Below are 20826 nucleotides of genomic sequence, written 5' to 3' on the forward strand. Positions count from 1 at the left end.
AAAAAACTTAGTGAAAAGAAAACTGATTTGTTGTTCATATAAATAAAAACGTTTATGCTGAACACTCTTTCTTAACAGACACCTATAAAAGATAATAAGTCTTAAAATAATTTAAGCAACAGCCCAACATTTCAATACAGTTTTCATACGTTTCTCTTGTTTTATCTATTGTGCAATAATAACAGTGTGAAATACACACACTTATTCTTCTTTTTTATACTAAGTTAATATACTGTGTTGTGTTGTTTGTTGCGCTGTGATGTGTCATATCGTGTCGTGTTGTGTTATATGTAGTGCCGACGTAGGACAGTTTTCCAATTTCATTGTACTACTGTACTATGTATGACTGTGCAATGACAATAAAGAGTTATCTTATCTTATCTTATTTATTTCAGATTTATTTCCAAATCTTTGCTCAAAAACACCATGCATGTAATAATTCAACAACCTTTTCAACAACTAGGTTTTCATTTTTGTCTAATTTACTCAGCCAAGGGATGTTTTAGTATTTTTTGTGCATCAGTTATTTTCAGTATTATCAATAGATAGCTGCCATGGACCTGTAGCTGCAATAGATGCCATTGGTGGCAGGTTCTTACTAAGAAAATATCCACCACTGTGCAGCCTTTTCATATTCGATGAAAATATGTATTTGTTTTCTTTTTTATTTCTTATGTCTATACTCTCAGCACAGAGTGAGTCTCTTCACGCAGCTCAAAAACCCTGTATTTGCAGTACACCGGAAGCTACATCGCTGCTATGTGTTGCTACCTTTACAGACCTGCGGGTTTTTTCAGACCACGCCCCCCTCGATTCTCGCTAAAACACAACCCCGTTAAGAAAATCTTGCAGACACGCCCATCGCAAAGACTTACTCTTTTCCCATTGGTCACTTTTAGCTGGGCTGTTATGTGATTGGCTAAATTTGTTCGTTGACGTCAACACGGATTGCCGTCTTCAGTTGCCTGAAAGCGAATCGGTCTCTCGCGCTTCAGTATTTATTAAAGAAAACAAGCCAACTATCAACGCTAAAAGTTGGTTCATATACCCTAAGAACATTCTTTGACAAACGAATTAAATAATAGCTATATAATAACTCCAGAAGATGGCGGAAACGAATCAATGAGCCAGCCAGATACGAGGGAAAGCGTCGAAGAAGAAGAAGAAGGAGGAGCGCACTGCGCATGTGTAAGCGAGTGTGGTTTTATTTATTTCAAACATGGCTCTCGTTCCCTATGTAGAAAACCCATTGCCCGCGCTTTCCAAACTCCACAATTCATCAGCACAGTTTAGGTTTGCCAACCGCGACCTCCGACTCGCTCAGGACTGGAAAAAGCTCGGTGTGGCGGCAGTTGTGTGGGATGCGGTACGTTACAACAGTGGCAGCGGTGCTTAGCTTCAATAATTCCTCCATGTTTCATTAGATTTATACATTACTATTGCGTTTGTGTTGCTGCCCAGGCGGTGGTCATGTGTATGTACTTGGAGCTGGGAAGAGTGGAGCTAAAGGGGAAGAAAGCAATTGAATTGGGAGCTGGCACTGGTCTGGTGGGCATTGTAGCAGCTCTGCTGGGTGAGTGCATAATTACTAACCACCAAAAACTGGAGGTGGTCGGATCACTCCAAACATCAGTAGTATCAGTACCAATGCTGCTATTGGTATCAGATCGATACCAGCCCAAAAGGATCAGCACTTTTGTTTCAAACCTTTAAGTCCAGTAAGGCAAGGCAAGTTTATTTGTATAGCACAATTCAACAACAAGATGATTCAAAGTGCTTTACAGAGACATTAGAAACAACAACAAATAAAAAGCATGATTTAAAATTGATTAAAACAAACTAACTAACTAATTAACAAACAAACAAACAAAACAGTATATGAAATCAAAACAGATAAAATCAGAACAGTAGATAAAATCAGTAGTTAAATGTAAGTTTTGAAATTTAAGCTTAAAAGTGTGGATTTGGTGCTTTATTCAAATGCAGCTGAGAATAGGTGTCTAGGAGTCTTCAACCTGGATTTAAATAAACTGAGTGTTTCAGCTGATCTGAGGCTTTCTGGGAGTTTGTTCCAGATATAAGGAGCATAAAAGCTGAATGCAGCTTCTCCGTGTCTGGTTCTGACTCTGGGAACTGATAAAAGACCGGATCCAGATGACCTGAGAGATCTGGAAGGTTCATACAGTATGTACACAAAAGAACTGTGTTAAATAATTAATATAAAATAATGAAAAATATACACACATATATAACACATTAAAACAACAGAAGTTGACCCAAGGTGCTTTAGAGACAGGCTCATTTGGATTCCTTGTCTCCAAAACTAGTCGTGTGTGATACCAAATAAATACAGGGCCAATGCTGAAGACACCAATGCTGATACTTTTAACCTGTGGAGGCAGCATATAAAGGTCAGAGCAGTGTCGTTATTTATGATAAATTGTCATCAATTAGTAAATTCTGATCACATTTTAATGATCACTAAATCACTGAAATTTTTACTTTCCACAATAATGAGTTAACACAAAAAACACACCTTTCAGCAGTTTGTGTATTTTGAAACTGTGTTTTTTTTGGAGACCTTGAATTTAAATATGCATGTGTTAAAACACTGTAGGTCAGCTTCAGTTGTTTAAATGTGCTGCAACAGGCTATGAATCACAGAGACGTCACAGTATGTATCGATCCTATTGGGCTAGTATCGAAGGATATTAATACCATCGATATTTGGATTAATCTACCCACCTTTATCCAAAAACTGAAGGTGTTTTTTGTTGTGTTAACTCATTATTGTGGAAAATTAAAATCAAATTGATTTAGTGGTCATTAAAATTTGTTCAGGATTCATCATGACACACTACTCTCCGCTACATAATCTCCCTTCATAGGTTTAAAGTATCCATATTGATATCAGCAATACTGGCCCTGTATTTACTGTGTATCAGACCAATACCAAAATTTGCAGTATCTCATAGCACTATCAAAAACCCTTGAGAGTGTGGCGGGTGAACAAGGAAAGCTGTGATAGTCCAACTCTAACCCTTCCCTAGGTGCCAGAGTGACCATCACTGACAGAGAGCCTGCGCTGGACTTCCTCTCTGCTAACGTGAAAGCAAACCTGCCCCCAGATTCCCAACAATCAGTGGTGGTCTCCGAGTTGACCTGGGGCGAGGGCCTCGAGCGATACCCAGCCGGAGGGTTTGATGTGGTTCTGGGTGCGGATATCATTTACCTGGAGGACACATTTTTGCCTCTGCTGGAAACGCTGGAGCACCTGAGCTCAGACGCCACTGTGGTGTTACTGGCCTGCAAGCTCCGCTATGAGCGAGACACGAACTTCCTAGGCATGCTTAAGCAGCGCTTCACCCTCGAAGAAGTCCACTACGACAAACAAAGAGACATACACCTATACAAAGCTTGCAAACTGACACGGAGGAGAGACTTGTGACCATTTGTTCGTTTTAATATATGAAATAAAATGTTTTAAAATCAGATTACCAGAAACACATTTATTAACAGCTGCCAAAAGTGTCATATCTGAATAGCTCTAACGTAATGCACTGTATTATTATACAAGTTGTTGCTGACATTTAGAAATAGTGAATACAAAAAAAATGTGAAGCAACATAAAAAGCATACTATATCATGACTATACATAATACCTAAAGAATACAATATGGCATCCCATTATCACAAAAATATTTTCTTTTAGAACGCACCAACACCACCTGATCTTATAGTCATTTCACAAAGTGGGTGCAGTTGAGTTGTATCTGGTGAGCTTTGATGCTCCATTTACAAAAAAAAGAAAAGTGATCAAACACACTGATGCAACAACACTTGATTAACTGCAGATGAGTGGTAGATTTACCCAGAAAGCGGTGAAATGCTGAAGGATTGTAAATGCAAAGAAAGTGCACATGCTAGCTCATATTACTATAAACAGAATTAAGAGACGGCGACCGAGGCCTCAACACAGTATGGCAAATTTCCCCCCTCCGATGTAATTCCATGATTCCAGTGCTTTATCCACTTGTCTCTGAATTCTGCTTAAAAACTCTTTCATTGCATAACAAGTAAGGCTCATTAAGTTTTTGGTTATTGTTCAAAAATAATCCATGAGTCTATGGAGAGAGAAAAAAGAAAAAGGTTTTGCTTACAGTATATAATCTCTGATAAACGGGCAGCAGCTTATTTATCCGTTATTCCCACTTCCTGTACTGTCGAAGGCCTATTTTGCCTCTGTTTGTTTTTACCACCAAAATCTGGTAATTAACAGGACACCATTACGCAATTTTCCACTTAATGTCTCTGAAGCTTTAAAAAAATGAAGACAAAAAGTCACCCCCCCCCCCCCCCAACTTCACTGCTGCCCAACTTTTACCATCTCCTCACTGTGCTGCAGTTAACATGAAAAAACCATTTTACAACTAAATGGTTAGCTTTTTGTTCACGTTGTATAAAAGCAAAAATATACTTGGGTAAAACAAAGAAAAAAGAAACATGGCATTGTAGAAGCATAATCTAATTCAGAACAAACCAAAACACACATCTTAAAAGATAAAAACGTCCAAGACACAGGCCACCTATAAGTATAAGCATTAATAAGTAACAGATGTTAATTCGAGAGTTACAGATAGAAATGTTTTACGTGAAGTTATACTCTCCGAATGGGGAAAAAAAAAGAAAAGAAAAAAGTTCCATCATCATCATTATCGGTGGTGCTTGCGGTCAGTTCCCCCATTGCTGGTGATGTTGCCCGGGTAGTCCGGGCACCAGTGACTGGAATGCTTCCCTTCGGTGGTGTCCTTGGCGAGAACAGCTAGTTTCCCTGCTCTGTCACCTTGCCACGCAGACCCTGTTTAAGTTGCAGTCTCCTCCACGTTCACTGTGAGCACCGCCTCATCCTTTTAATGGGGGAAAACTGGTGGTTGATTTCAAATTGCTCAAATGGGATGGGGGTTTTAAATTGCCCAAATGGGACAAGGTTTCAATTTACCAAAGTGGGATGGGGCTTTTGTTTTGTTTTTTTATACCTGGTGAGTCACGTTCACACATTTTTCAGCAGTTTTTAAAAAGAAAGCAGAAGAGTAGAAAAGAGGAGGGCGCATCCAGATGCATGGCTCTGTGCTGAGTCTCTGTACACAAGTGCTGGGGATCACCTGTCAAGCCACCGGCAGGTGTATTCTACTCTGATTTGTGGCAGTACAAGTCTTTGAGGGCTTTCAGTTCCTCGATGAGGGTTTTGTTCTGGTTTTCCAGCACGGCCACGCGGTTCTCCAGACACTTCACGTACTCTTTCTTCTTCCGACGGCACTCGCGGGCTGCCTCCCTGTGAGACAAGAGGATACGGGTACATGAAGGTACAGCACATCAACTTGACACCTACAGAAGCAATTCAGTACGAGTTACTAATTAACCTCGTCATACCTGTTTTTCATCAGTCGGACCTCCCGTTTGCGTGTGACTTCCTCAGTGGCTCCTGATCCGCTGATTGTGGGTGGAGTTGCCATGACCACCCCAGGAGTGATGGTGCTGGTGGGGGCTGTGCGGATTTGATAGGCCTGGACATCACCAGAAGCAGCTGGTGAACAAAGACAGACAAACAGTCAGTGCTTTATTCAGCAAAGCTTTACAAATCGTGTAGGTTTTGTGGAACTTCACTTCTAAACACTGTGGAAACCATTTTCCCACCTTGCACGACCACCTGGTTACTGGGCACGAGGATCTGCTGCCCGTCACTGGTCTGAGCATACTGCAGGATGGTGGCTCCAGGCTGGGCTGCAGCAGTGTTGGCCATGGTGAGCGTCTGCAGGCCATCCGTGCCATTATTGGCCAGCTGAATGGCTCCACCCTGGGTAATGGCAACTGCAGAAGGATAAAATTGTGCATTAGGACTTTTAACCAATTGCTTTCTGTGTTGTTCTCCTCCATCCAATACTGTAAACATTACTGGATATGGGGCTCCACACAAACTGTCATATCACAAATACTGTTTTTGTAGGAGGAAAAGAAGGAAAATACTGGACTTCATTCATTCACAATATCCACAGGTTTTCTAAACTGCATTTAGTCTGTACAGGTCAAGGATAATCTTAACACTGGTCTTTAATGTTGGAAACATTAAACAGGGTCTGAATCAAAGCATCAAATGTGGCCTTTTTGCTGATTGGCCATCCCTGAAAAACAGGTTTGGGATTACTTGTTTAACATGAGCATCCACCACTGTTAACAGCATGTAGAAAAAGCATAATAGGTTCCCTGTCTGCTTAATCTGGTCATTTGATTTAGTGAATTTAAATAGTCTCACTGCACGACAGCAGAAGTAGAATGCTCGATTACGTTAACACCTACTTATTTTTAACAAAAACCATCAACTATCTGTGTCTCAAAGTACTTACTGTACTGGCCACTGCTGGTCTGATAGATGGGAGTGGGCATGGTGACCGTGGTGATAGCAGGGGCTGAGTCATCTTCTGATTTCTCTTCCTCAATTCGAGGCACTGCTGGAGCATCTGATGATAAGTCATTCAAGATCTTTCTGTAAGAGGAACATTTGCAGAAAAATCTTAGCAACCTTTTATTTTCTCCTCGTTTCATATCTGCAAATAGTCTATTTATAGCTGATTAAAAATGAACGAGTGTCAGTCATTGTCTTCTAAGCTTTGAACACGTCATACAGACACAAAATGGAAGCAGTACAGATTAAGGAGATGCTGTTTGCATCTGCAGTTTCTCAGCGTGTCACACAGACCTGTAGGAAGGCCGCCTGGACAGAATCTCTCTCCTCTTCTGAGAATCTGTCACGCTGTCGACAGATTCCTGAGAGTCCTCGCTCTCAGCGACAGTCGAAATCTGTAAGGAAATCATCTCAAATTCAATTTTAATTCATTTACAAACTTCAAAGCCATCATGTTCAGCTCATATCCCCTACTGCAGTCATTACTTGCAAGATGAAGTTTCCCCTCTCCTCTTACCTGTACCGTCTGCACCTGTGGGGACTGAATGACCGAAGGCTGAGCGGCTTGGATCACACCGTGCACTTGGACTGTTTGACCATTGGGTAACTGGACAAGAGTGACTGTGGGACTACTGGAGGACACCTGGGCTGCTGCTATGGATGCCTGAAAATATAAAACACATTGTATAACCACACATGTGCATAGTTACAAACAGCCCACAGCAACTGGTATTATTTTACTCTTGGGTAACCTCAATCTCAATCCCATCTCAAATCCACATGGGCCTTCTGCTCGACCTTCTTAGATCTATATAAACAATTCATGGTGCTAAGTTTGGATATGTAAGATATCAAATACTTTCCAAGATATATACATATTTTAAAAATGGTCCATTGACCCACTTCAGGTATGTTTTTTCACACGCTGAAATCTGAGGTCATGTTTAAACATGAATATCTCAAGGACCACTAAAGAGAAAAGCTTTAAATTTTCACTTTCTTGAATCATGAATGAGGATACGCAATTTGGTACAGCAGATACAGCCTAGTATTGTGACGGTTTGCATGGTGATAATACATCAATACAGGGACACCAAATATCAATATTTTATTAAATTAATTAAAATAGTAGGAGAACACTACGAGCTACCGTAGGCTCATCTCATGCATGATCCTGAGATAAAGCTAGCCGAGCAAACTTACATTTAATCAGCACTTCAGAATTTCTGACTTTGTAGACAGCAACACGCATGTGCCGATTTATCTCAGTTAACTGTTGTATTATCAGAAAGACTGACCACATTCACTTACAGACAGATAACAGACTGATAATTTTATCTTACTGGATAATACAGATATTTACAAAGTTTCAACTTTGACGGCATAATTTCCAGTTGAAAATCACAGTATTTGTTATTGCAATGCTCAGCATAACTGCAGAAACTGCTATAATATCATATCATGGGGTCTTTGCTGAATCTCACCTGTAGTATTTGATATATAAGCCATATAAGCCAAAATCTCACAGCACAAAACTTTGAAACGTAGCATTTTCACGCAAACTGAAAATGGTCGAGCATTAAAACTTAAATTCATACTCCTTGCACTAGTTCTGCACTCTCTGCATGAGAATAAAAAGCACTACCTGTGCCAAGGTGATCTGCTGGGCCTCAGACTCCGAAACAGCCGTTTCACCACTTTGCTGTGTGTCTGCAGCCGCTTCCATGGTCATTTAAAATCTGGCTGATGGAGGGAAAACAAAAGTGCGAAACGGCTTATTTGTGAATGCAACAGCATGCTGGGAACACCAGACTCATTCAAAAACTTGCTCGGTCTTAAAGGAGGGTGTGGCTTAGCTTAACATGCTAGCATATAGCTCATTTTCAACGGTTTCCTTGTTGGCCGAAATTATTTTAAAAATGACGCAAGACGGAACGTTATACTTATGGCTCAACAACATTAACGCGAACTGAAATGAGCCGCTACTTGTTTATCCAGGCTCACGCTTGCAGTTAACGCCGGAGGCTAAAGCTAAGGCTAGTGTTACCAAGTTAAGAGTTAGCGTGCTAGCTGAGCAGAATGAGCTCCAATGAGCATGCTAACATGCTAACGGGAGTGCAACACAAACTTCACATTTATCGTGTCTCAATTTCAGCTCTTTAATTTCAAATCCTGTCGCTGTTTAAGGCTTTGCTGAAAGGAGAAACTTGTAGTCCAAACAAGTCTGCACTAGCAATTTCCATTAGGTTGCTAGCTGTGGGTTTTTATGGAGGGAAATGTCTGCATTGTATGCTTTTTTTGCAACTAGGAGACATCACTTTCACTAACTAGTTAATTCACTGATATTGCTTTTTTTAAAATTAATATTAAACACTGGTTTTAGGTGACGTGGTTGTAACTTTAAGTGGCTAGCTGCTTCTGTGACTTATTTCTAAACAAGTTTGATTAAAAAAAAAGATCCATGCCCACTCCCACATTAATACCTATGTCTGCTGTGTTGCGAGCCTTGCAGAGACTGACTCATTTTGTGAGCCTCTGCAACACCGCCGCCATGATCTCTTTGTTGGCTCTGTGCGGATATTTTGGCGCAAATAACCTCTCTGGGCAGCCATCTATCTGTTTAGCAAACATCGGATGCGTATCCTCTTACCAACACGGACTCGCTTCGTCACTCCCGGGTCTACGGAGCTCCACTTTTATTCAGACCGACACGTAAGAGACCGCGTCAGGCTACACCTCCGTCGCGTCACCGAGAACAACAACACGGAGAGGAGGACGAGGGAGACGACGACAACGAAAAATCAGCTTCTCCGGAAGGACTCGAGTGGACACGGCGAGGGGCGGAAGTTTACGGAAACTGCCGAAGGACACGGGAGGGGGTAGGAAGCCACGGAGATTGACGAGGAAAACAGCTGCCTGAACTTGTCCGAGCATGCGCAGTGTTTTCCGTTCATGAATTTGCGATTGGCTTGATAGAAAAAGGTTGGAGAGATGATTAAAATGCATAAAATAGAATACGTAGGACAACATATATATGCAATGTGAATATTATTAATCCCATTTTGTATACAAGGGCAGTCATTTGGTTTGCGCTGCCTGCTAGCATCTTGAACACTGCTGTTATGTGCTGGATTGTCTCAGGGGCATCTTTGCACAGCATGAACCTGGGGTCTTGCCTGGTGTGGTTGACCGCAGCCTCTATGGATGTTGTGCTGAGAGCTTGTTCCTGTGCTGCCATGATCAGTGCCTCTTTGCTCTCTTTCAAACCAGCTTTGTCCACCCATTGGTAGGATTTCTTGATATTGGACAAATCTTCTGTCTCTCTATGAATGCTGTTGAATGCTCCAGATGCATTCAATAGAGTATGTGTGTTAGATAGAAAGCACTTGGATGTGAATGGGTAGTGAGACATGCTCAGTTAGAGCGAAAAAGGGACTTTACAATGCACGGTGGCACGGTGGTTAGCACTGTTGCCTCACAGCAAAAAGGTCCTGAGTTCAATTCCACCATCAGGCTGGGGTCTTTCTGTGTGGAGTTTGCATGTTCTCCCCGTGTTTGCGTGGGTTCTCTCCGGGTACTCCGGCTTCCTCCCACCGTCCAAAGACTTGCAGCTTGTGGGGATAGGTTAATTGGATAATCCAAATTGCCACTAGGTGTGAGTGTGAATGGTTGTCTGTCCTTGTGTGTTATCCCTGCGACAGACTGGCGACCTGTCCAGGGTGTACCCTGCCTCTTGCCCTATGACAGCTGGGATAGGCTCCAGCACCCCCCGCGACCCTGAAAAGGATAAGCGGAAGCGAATGGATGGATGGATAATGCACCCTAAACACAATGACGCATGTGTTCAGTGGAAGTTTGAAAAGGTGATAAACCAATCAATTTATTTTTATTTTTAGTTCTTCTTTTTATTAAATTAAATGTCTCTTTACTTTAAATTTGTTTTATTTTCTATTCATTTGATTATAAAATTCAATGTTCGTTTTAATTTATAAAACATGGATACATTTACAGTTTACTGACTGCATTTCACTTGCGGTGCACACGGTGGCAGCAAAATCCTTCTTAATTTCTTTTCCAGCTCCACCTTCAGCATCAACGCTGCTCCCATAATGTTATGTTTGGCCACGTTTCCTTTTATTGTAGCTCAATATGATTAGTTATCTGTGAATCTGATTAGCGCTAACAGTGGTTTCAGCTTCGTACCACCAAACAGCAGTGTGATTTTAATGAGAAAACTCTGCTTTGTCGTACCCGCTTTACTTATTATACTTATTTACAACCGCCCTCATTCGCATCACATTTGCTTCTCCTTGGTCGTTGACTCCTGCCATAAAATGTACTCATTAACTCTGTCACTTTGCGCGCAGGGACGGGAGCTGTTGTGAAACGGGTTCAAAGCTGTGGCAGGTGGTCAAAATCCTGTGGGGAAAATGAGACTTCAGACCAATTTATGGCTATAATCTCTATGTGCAAGGTCATTTCGGAGGCCTTTTAATACGCACAAGCACACACACACACAGATGTCAAACATACGCATCTTCACCTATTGAGTGATTGACTACGCCACTGGTGTAAACATATGCACTGCTGACCAAACCAATCTCCTGTCCTTTGCCATAAAATCAGCCCGAATAGAAGCTGCCAGCGAAAACCTTCCAAGCACCAGTAATGAACCAGCAGTCACCTATTCATTATTAAAACCTCTCATAGCAAATGTAATAAATATTTGTCACAAAGCGGCCTTTTTTATCTGATCCAGAGTCCCTGTTAAGGACTTGATTGGACATTGATTTCCCTTGATAATGACCACCACCATAGGATAGCCTTAGCAAACCGTAATTAGCCTGCATCAGCAGGTAGGCTTCATTAGTTATCAATGAATGTACACTGGGCTTTGCAAGCTGTGCATCTTTAGGATTGTGTGTAGTGTTTCTGAGAAAATGAGTCTCTTTATATGCCTGTGATTGTTTTGCATTTGCAGAAACATGACACGCACACACACAGCGCACCGAGAGAACATGAAATCAAGCATGTGCACGACAGTTTGAATATTTCCAAGATTTTTTTTTTATCGCAGTTTGCTTGTTTGCATCATTCTTTCTGACACATGTATTAGTCACATTACTGAATGTTGCTACAGACAGGGAGAAAAACTGAATTATTTAATGATGGTGATTAGTTGCTTGACTAATTATTTAGCAGGGAATCTGTTACTCTTTACTTTATTTCCCTTCATATCTGTATCCTTGTCGTTACAATGGTGGATGCCATTAAATGTCTATTAGGCATGGACAAATTGGACTGCTTGGTCCTGCAAATATCTAATCAGCCAATTGCTCATCAGCAACTCAACCTGCTAAGTTTCAAACTGAGCATCAGCATAGAGAAGAAAGGAGATTTAAGGGACTTTGTTGGAGCATTTCAGAAACTGCTGATTTACTGGGAATTTTCCACACAACCATCTCTAGGATTTATAGAGAATGGATCAAATAGGAGAAAATATCCAGTGAGCAGCAGTTCTCTCGGTGATAATGCCTTGTTGATGTCAGTGGTCCTAGGAGAATAACCAGAGTGCTTTGAGCTGATAGGAAGGCAACAGTGACTCAAATGACCACTCGTTACAACCAAGGTATGCAGAAGAGCACAACAAAACATGTCAGATGTTGAAAGAAACAGACTAGAGTGTCACACCTGTAAACTAAGAACAACAAACCGAGGCTAAAATTTACATGGGTTCACCAGAATCAGACTGGACAGGAAAAACACCCCCTGCTTTGAAGAGACTCAACATTCAGATGGTACGGTCAGAATTTGGTGTAAAGAACATGAAAGCACAAATCCATCTTGCTGGGTGGCGATTTAATAGTGTGGGGGATATTTTCTTGGCACACTTTGGGCTCCTTAGCATCAGCTGAGCATCATCACCTGAGTATTGTTGTTGACCATGTCCATCACACAGTGTATCACCACAGTGATAATCTTCTGATGGCTGCTTCCAGCAGGATAACACACCATGTCACCAAGGTCTGATCATCTCAAGCTAGTTTCTTGAACATGTTAATGAGTTCTCTGTACTCAAATGGCCTCCACAGTCAATCAAATAGGGCACCTTTGGGATGTAGTGGAACAAAAACCTCTGAGGAATTTTTCCAGCATCTTGTTCAATTTATGGCAAGAAGAGTTAAGGGAGAGTCCAACCAGGTACTAGATATGATATGGCTAGTGAGTGTATGTAGGAACTCTGGCTGTCAAAAAAATCTTAGCAGAGGATGGCTTCGATCCATCGACCTCTGGGTTATGGGCCCAGCACGCTTCCGCTGCGCCACTCTGCTGAAAGGCACCCCAGATGGGACTTGAACCCACAATCCCTGGCTTAGGAGGCCAGTGCCTTATCCATTAGGCCACTGGGGCTGCACGCAGGGAACCCAAACATGCTGCATATTGTTCAGTGTACAGCTGATCCATTGTGAATAGCAGCACAATGGAGCTGCTATTTGTTTGGTGGTGTTTCTGTTGTCTATGGAGATTCATAAAACCACACGAGGACCAGAGAGTAACTAAGCTCTGGATCACTGGCTCTAGTTACATTAAGCTTGAACTCTTAAAGAATCTTTGAAGCATTTTGCTTCATTTATGTCAAAAAGAGTTAAGACAGTGAAAGGGGTTTCTTGCACACTTTGGGCCCCTTAATACCAACTGAGCATTGTTTAAACTCCACAACCTACCTGAGTATTGTTGCTGACCATGTCCATCCTTTATGACTACAGTGTACCCATGTTCTGATGGCTCTTTCAAGTAGGATAACACACCATGTCACAAAGCTCAAATCATCTCAAAGTGGTTTCTTGAACATGACAATGAGTTAACTGTGGGGGGCCCAGTATCCATGGCAACCCCAGCCACGTGCTCAGGTTCACATGCAATTCAGGTAATTCAACCTACAATGAAAATAATGCAATATAAGGTCACGGGCCATCTAACAACCTTCTGATTGGTAGACTACCTGCTCTACCTCCTTAGCTACAGCCACCCATGAATGAATGATTGATGCAGAAGAATCCAAGAAAAATGCAAAACTTGAAATTAACATAAAAGGTCCCATTTATTATTGAAAAATGCAGACAGAACATGAAACTACATTTTAAAGACACATAACCTGGTTGTTTTTAGTCCAAGCAGTGCTGGGTTACAGGATCTTCTTAATGTCTGTACTGAATATGGTGTGCAATATGACATTGAGTACAATGCTGCTAAAAGTGCTGTTTTGATATGTAGAACCAAGCAGGATAAACAGCTAAATTTCCCTTTGTTTAAACTGGCACAAAAAACTCTTGAAGTTCATAAAAAGGTGAAATACCTCGGTCACTTTATTACTGAACAAATGAATGATGATGATGACATATACAGACAACGATGTAAGCTCTATGTGCAGGCAAATACTATTGCACGCAAATTCAGCTTTTGTTCACTTCCAGTTAAAGTGGCTTTGTTTAAAGCGTATTGCACACCGCTATATACTGCCCCCTTGTGGTCATCCTACAAACAATGTAGCATGCAGAAGCTGCATGTTGCATATAATGATGCGATGAGAATCCTATGCAGGATACCTAGAAGTGGTAGTGCCAGCCAGATGTTTGTAGCTGTGGGTGTTTGGACTTTTAAAGCACTTTTAAGAAAGCTAATGTTCAATTTTAGAGAACGACTGGATGGTTCGAGTAACAGTATAATTGTAGCACTTACAGATCCGACACTGAGTGGTTCCCGTTACTCATCCAGTCTCAGAAAGCACTGGTTAAAGTGTTTGTGTATTTATTGATTTATTTTAAGTAATTGTGTTTTATGTATATTATGGTTTTATATTTTTACAAATGCTTTAGATACTTATTTATATACATATATATATTTAATGGTTTATACCTTGTGTTGGGGGGGGGGGGGGGGGGGTTGTGTGTGTGTCTTTTTGTCTTGTTTTTATGGACATGAAGTCTGCCAATAAAGATTGAATTGAATTGAATTGAATTGAATTGAATTGAATAAATCCAAATCTGAAAGATGATCAATTTTTCTTTTTGTGAAAGATGAAGCTAAAGAAGATACATAATGAGATATGAGAAGCTAGAACCAGAAAATGTGTGGTATTTTTGCCTTAAATACCACAAATCCACAATTTGAATCAATCCTTTATTAATCTCACTGATTACATTTCTGTGACTCAATTAACCTTCGCTGCTTTCATCTCTGTATGAATAAACATTAATTTTTCCATATCAAATTTGAAAGCAGGCACAAGCACAATCATTCACTGCACAGCTCACTTCTTTGTCACATAGCCATCACATTTTCTCATCTGCGGCATGCCTGGTGATTGTACCAAAATCTGAATCTGGCTGTTAACGCTGGTGAGCTTCAAATGCAGAATATTTGGTTGGGAAAGTAGAGCTTCGCCGCAGCAACGACCCTGACTGTAAATCACTGCTGAAACACCCACAAACAACAGAGTAAAATGATGCCACAGATGTCCAAACTGGTGTAGGAGGAGGAGGATGGGAGATCAATCTTCAGAATATGAAGTAGAGATCTGACTTCAACCCGCAGCCCTTTCCTCTCCTTGCTTAAACCGAGCTGTCAAAGCCCCTGGCTTAACACAAGTCTCCAAAACCCCCATCGACAGCGAGCCCTTACGTTGCTCCCTCTTTGCCCAGTTTTTTTTCCTGCCTGTTTTCACCTCTTTCTCTGGTTCACTGCATATATACCTGCGTGTGATTTTTTTAAATCATGCAATTGTATGAAAAATCATGACCCTCCCATCCTCACTCCCACCAAACCACGGCCTGAGGCAGTGCGTGTAACAAGCACACCTCTGAGCCCTGGCATGTCTCCGCTGCGTGGTGCTATAATATTGACTGAATTAATACCGTGCCTGATACAGTCTGTCAACACTGTTGTTAAATGCAGTACTCAATCAAACTGTGTGGAAATATCATACCTGCCACTCAACCGGGGCATTGTGGGAGAGGTCAGCTCATACGGGGCGTGCAGAGGGCCGCCATCCACGGAGAAGCTGAATATGAATACGGGGGGAGGAAGACATGCAGCGCATTTGAATACCAGTGACCTTATATGCATGCTTTTCATTGTAGGTTGAATTACCTGAATTTCATATGAACCTGAGCACCTGGCTGGGGTTGCCATGGATACTGGGCCCCCACAGCCTGTCTGTCTCTCGCTCTTTCGTGCTCTCTCTATCGTGCACACATAGGAGGCGGTTTGCAAATCTGAAGATGTGACTTTCAGAGATATCAAGTAAAATATTGTGGTGTTGAGGTGCGGTATCAAGCTGCAGCTGCCAGGCAGGAAAGTTATCTAACACGGAGAGATTGTGCTGACCCGGACCTCTCGCTAATCTAGGCTGTAGGCAACACCGTGTATTGGGCAATCTCAATCGATCCGTCAAAGTGTCAGCCGCCCCCACCTTTTCCCCCCATGCAAGGATTTTTTTCATTCTCTCTCCTCCCCCCGCCTCTTTCATCTGTCCATCTAATCGTTGATGCTTTTTTATTCTTAAAGGTTACATGTTTTCATTTCTAATCCCATGGCCGTAAGTAGATTCATAAAGTTATCACCGACTGAATGTTTGCTCATATGTTTCATTTATCCATCCATCTTTCCATCCATCTTCTTAATTAAGCACATATCTAAATGAGGGTGGTGGGAGGGTGGGAAGGTATCTTCTAATTATCCCTTTCTGTTTGAAGCCTGCTTAATAATGTGCAATCATGCAGGCTTTGAATGCAGTTGAAGGGTCCATGTGGAGACCAAATTAATGCACACGTAAAACAACTGTCTATCCGCTGAATGCAGTTTAGTTTTACATAAGCTTTAAAGAAATCAAAATCATGACATGCTTCAGGAACAGGAAGCCCAGACTGCAGTAGTTCCAGAATTAACGGGAACTACTGGCTGCAATTCTCACTAACAGTATAAAATATACACGTAACTATCATGATCATTGGTTTTGGACTCTGAATTTTAAACTATCGATGTTAGCATTCTGGGTAGCACTATATCTTTGTTTTTGTTTTTGCTTGTTTGTTTTTATCTAAACCAGAAGTTACTTTGTGTGGAAGAGAAAGTGTGGCACCAATTTATCATTAACACTAAGCTAGCAACTTCATAGACAGCAGTGGCGGCTGGCCCATAGGGGGCGCTCGGGCTCCGCCCCCCCAAATGTGGAGGAGTAAAAATATATATTTTTAAAAAATTCATCAATGATAGTTTTACTATGTGTGTGCCCATATACAGCCAGGCGTATTTTAACATTTTCACCAGCTGACTCATTAAAGTTCAACCAACAAACGGTGTTTTTCTTCTTCTGGGGCGCTCGTCAAAGCGCCCTTGATATGCAGCGAAATAGCCTATCATTAAATGGTTGCCAGGGGAAAATAATAAATATTTGACCTATCAGCGTCGCTGAATTAAATGGTTTGGGGGCGCTTAAAATTGCGCCCCTGCAGAAAACGCGCGAAGATTTGCTGTTCTAGAATTTTACCTCAGTCAGTAGCCTAAGTGAGCTATAAGGTCAGAGAGAGACGATGGCAGCGGTATTGTTAACGGTTGAGGCACAGCCTCCCCCAAATTCGGTTAGATCGCTTCTAACCTACCCTTTTGCCAGAAGGACAATGGCAGAAAAACTGCAAGTTAAAGAGTTGGGACCTGACAAGCCCGAAATTCAACTAACCCAGGCAACGAAGGAGAAGTCAAAAGCATACAACAGGACTTTTTGTCGGAGTTGGTTCCAGCGCAAGTCGTGGCTGACAGGCTGTGCATATTGATTTATATGATGCAGCCGGCTTTATATTGTTGCTTGATTACACCACACAACATTGGATTGATGTAGCCTAAGTAATGAGTAAGTGGACACATTCATTTTTGCTTAAAGGCTACTGGATGCTAATTTCTTTCGCTTTCTACCTGTAACTTATGTAGCTAGAGGAAAGCTTTCTGTTGTGTGTTGCCATCTAGTGGGCATGAGGTATCACTGTATGAGTTAATCACCTAGCAACAAATTAAAATTGTGTTGTTTGATGTACTCATTAAATGGGTCATTTTAGTCGATATCATAAAAATTGCCCCCCCTGAGATTTTTTTCAGGAGCCGCCACTGATAGACAGTATAAAGCTATTGTGACATTGCAGATTGGTTTTGGACACTGTATTTTTAAGCTTCGGTGTTAGCATTTTGGCTACAACTGTTTTGGTTTTGTTGAAGGATGAGAAAGTGGTTTGTTAATTCGTGAGCTAATGCTAAGCTAATAACTTTAGCCAGTATAAAAAACTGGAAAAAGGTACATTGCCTATTGGTTTTGGACTTTTCATTCTGAATCTTCAACATTAGCATTTTGGCTACCGCTGTGTTATTTTTTGATTTGGATGAAAAGGTGGAGCACTAATTTATCAGCTAATACCAAGCTAGTAGCTCCATACACTTAGGACCATAACTAATATCCAAAGGACTGTAAGTCTTTTTGAAACCATAGCTATTGCCATCACAGCTATTGGTCCTCAGACAGAATGCAGGTTTAAGACACGTCATTGTTGGTTTCATTTTTCTTCATTTTCCCGACCTGGAAGCAAGTTTTACAATGCACAGAGATACACATATTGATTAATTAATGCAATATCTTTGTGGATGGACACAAAGCAAACCACAATATTAGTCAGATTAACCATTAAAATGATACAAAAGGCTCTGTCCAGTTTAATGACTCAATGAGGCCTTGTATGACTATCATCTATAGCTGCCTACCAAGCTCAGTTACCCAGCAAATGAATTAGAATGGGAGAGTTTTTAATGCTGTTAAATATTTTCACATGGGAGTCTGTGGGCATTGACTCTCTTTTGGAGCCACCATCAAGTGGCCACTAGTACTCCTCTCAGGAGGTTACTCCCAGTTTGTCCCGAAAGGCTAAAGCAAGGTGTACACTGAAAGCATTATACTTCCTGTGAGGTTAGAGGGGGTCATCTACTAATCAAATGGTCAGTGATCAATCCGGGGCTCCTCCAGTCCACATGTTGAAGTATTCTTGGGCAAGATCCTGAACCATGAGCTGACCAGATGCATCCAGTGTGTGTGTGTGTGTGAGAATGTCAGTAAAACTTTTAGAAATAGTGTAGTTACTACCAGGTCATATGTCAGTCAGTGGTATTCTGTACTCAGAATGGTAGCTTCTTCAGTTTTATTTCACCGATAATAGCTTGAAGTCACCAAATATTATTCACTTTACATGGTTTCTGATCGCTACATCCCTGCAATTCGCTTCCATCATAGATGCAGCTCAGCCAAAGAGATTAAATAATGGATTCTGAGATTACTAAATCAAATGGGTATCCTGGTATCCTTCAAATGGATGGTCCTTTTTGTGGATTTCCTCTTACTGTATGGACAGAATTTTCTTGCTGAGCTCTAATGGAGGGATATGTTGAGGTTTGTTGTAGGGTCAGAACATTGCCAATAAACCTAAATGCAGCTGCTAGGGGGAAGAACGCCTAATTAAATGCACAGAATAAGTACCTTGGATTGATATTAGCACCAAGTTTAATAAGCAGCTCAGGATGAAACCAATCCACAACAAATGACACTTCTTCCCAGTTTCATTATAAAACATCACTCCTTCTAGTAGCTGTTACATTTATTCAAGCCTGAAAGTATAATTTATTTCTACATCGACACGTGGCTTTAGTTTAAAGATAAAAAATAATTTCCGTTTCATGCAATGAGGTGCATCGATTTTACGTTTGGAGAAAAGAGCAGTAATAAGGGACCTGTATTTGGCATCAGCAGACATCCTAGTTTAAAGAGAAATAAGGTTGGACTGTTGCAATCGAAGCTGATTTAGCCTTGTAAAAAATATACTATTAAACCCGGCACAGCTTCAACCATAGTGCAGCGCAATCACGCTGTTTTCCATACATGTATCACAGCCTTGAACTTTTCTAGACATTACCTAATGAAGGCCTGTGTGAAAACGCCGATGTCTAAATCATTTAGATAGGACATTAAATTGGATTACTTTAACTCGTTATGTGTTGGACTAAACAAAACACTAACAGCACGACTGCAGTTGGTTTAAAATGCTGCTACACACCTGACAGGTGCATGAAGGCTTGATCATATTTAGCTTTCTAATTCCTGAATTGTCGCACTGTCCTTCCTATGAAGTACAGGATCAATTCTAAATTATCACTTATAAGCGCTTCCCTAGGCTCGCTCCACATGACTGAACAAATCTTTTACAAACCTATGTCCTATGACGCTTACTTACATCTGTTGATCACAACCTTCTAGAAATTCTGAGTTTTCAATTGGCTTCCAGTGACACCCCAAAACTCTGGAATCATCTCCCTTGCCAGATTAGGTCATTTACCTCACTAAAACACTGACTACATACTTGTTTTTATTCAGACTAGCTTTAAGTTACGGATTCATTTTAATAATAATAATAATAATAATAATAATAATAATAATAATAATAATAATAATAATGCATTTTATTTGAGGGCGCATTTCAGAAACCCAAGGTCACCTTACGAAGAACAAAATTAATAAAAGGAACAATAATCATAAAATAAGTTAAAATTGCAAAACAGAGCCTGACAACAGATAAAATCAGCACTAAAGTGAATAAACCAGTTTAAACAGATGTGTTTTGAGCTGTGACAAATACGGAAAGGGAGTCAATATTTCCTGTGGCAGGAGGAAGAGAGTTCCAGAGCCGAGGAGCAGAGCGACTGAAAGCTCTGTTCCCCATAGTAATAAGGCGTGAGGACGGAACAGTAAGATGAATAGCAGATGATGATCTGAGAGGGCGGGAAACAGTGGTGATATGAAGCAGGTCACACAAATATGAAGGAGCAGATTTATGGATACACTTGTGTGTAAGAAGTAAGATTTTAAAATTTATCCTGGCTTTTATGGGCAACCAGTGAAGCTGCTGAAGAACTGGGGTAATATGAGCTCTTAACGGAGTACGAGTTATGACCCGTGCTGCAGGATTTTGAAGAAGTTGGAGTTCATGAAGGGACCTTTTAGGTAGACCAAATAGGAGGGAATTGCAGTAATCAATACGGGACGTAATAAGACTATGGACAAGGATGGCAGCAGCATGGGGAGTAAGGAAGGGACGGAGTCGGTTAATATTACGTAAGTGGAAGTAAGCAGACCGGGTTATGTAATTAATGTGAGACTGGAATGAAAGAGTATTATCAAGTATGACACCCAAACTCTTAACCTGAGGGGAGGGAAGGGTGGGAGAATGTAAAAATAGTAATAATAATAATAATGACCAGTGAGCAGCGGCAGCCAAGCG

At 41.1% G+C, this 20826-nt stretch overlaps 2 protein-coding genes and 2 non-coding genes across 5 annotated transcripts; 1 reads left to right on the forward strand and 3 right to left on the reverse strand.

Moving 5' to 3' along the window:
• The first annotated feature begins 583 nt into the window (after positions 1–583).
• Positions 584–4675, forward strand: mettl21a (methyltransferase like 21A). Its single transcript, XM_040051426.1, has 3 exons — positions 584–1366; positions 1462–1573; positions 3051–4675. Exons 1-3 carry the CDS (start codon positions 1220–1222, stop codon positions 3446–3448), a joined length of 657 nt encoding a protein of 218 aa, XP_039907360.1. The 5' UTR covers positions 584–1219; the 3' UTR covers positions 3449–4675.
• Positions 4676–5015: 340 nt separating this feature from the next.
• LOC120746119 (cyclic AMP-responsive element-binding protein 1-like) lies at positions 5016–9294 on the reverse strand. 2 transcript variants are annotated; one of them, XM_040051415.1, is made up of 8 exons: positions 9111–9294; positions 8106–8203; positions 6978–7124; positions 6755–6855; positions 6402–6541; positions 5695–5868; positions 5431–5584; positions 5016–5332 (listed from the first exon to the last, which is right to left on the reverse strand). In XM_040051415.1, the coding sequence occupies exons 2-8, from the start codon at positions 8190–8192 to the stop codon at positions 5188–5190; spliced, it is 948 nt and encodes a 315-aa protein (XP_039907349.1). In that variant the 5' UTR covers positions 8193–8203; positions 9111–9294; the 3' UTR covers positions 5016–5187. The 2 variants fall into 2 exon arrangements, with proteins under 2 accessions (XP_039907349.1, XP_039907350.1); XM_040051416.1 differs by lacking the exon at positions 9111–9294 and adding an exon at positions 8944–9104.
• Positions 9295–12720: 3426 nt separating this feature from the next.
• On the reverse strand, positions 12721–12792 carry trnam-cau. Its single transcript has one exon. It is a non-coding gene; the product is annotated as a tRNA-Met (tRNA).
• A 6-nt stretch (positions 12793–12798) lies between these two features.
• trnar-ccu lies at positions 12799–12871 on the reverse strand. Its single transcript has one exon. It is a non-coding gene; the product is annotated as a tRNA-Arg (tRNA).
• Positions 12872–20826: the final 7955 nt, after the last annotated feature.

This window comes from Simochromis diagramma, unplaced genomic scaffold, assembly GCF_900408965.1.
Source record: "Simochromis diagramma unplaced genomic scaffold, fSimDia1.1 OVJJ01000107.1, whole genome shotgun sequence".
In the NCBI taxonomy this organism is placed as follows: domain Eukaryota; kingdom Metazoa; phylum Chordata; class Actinopteri; order Cichliformes; family Cichlidae; genus Simochromis; species Simochromis diagramma.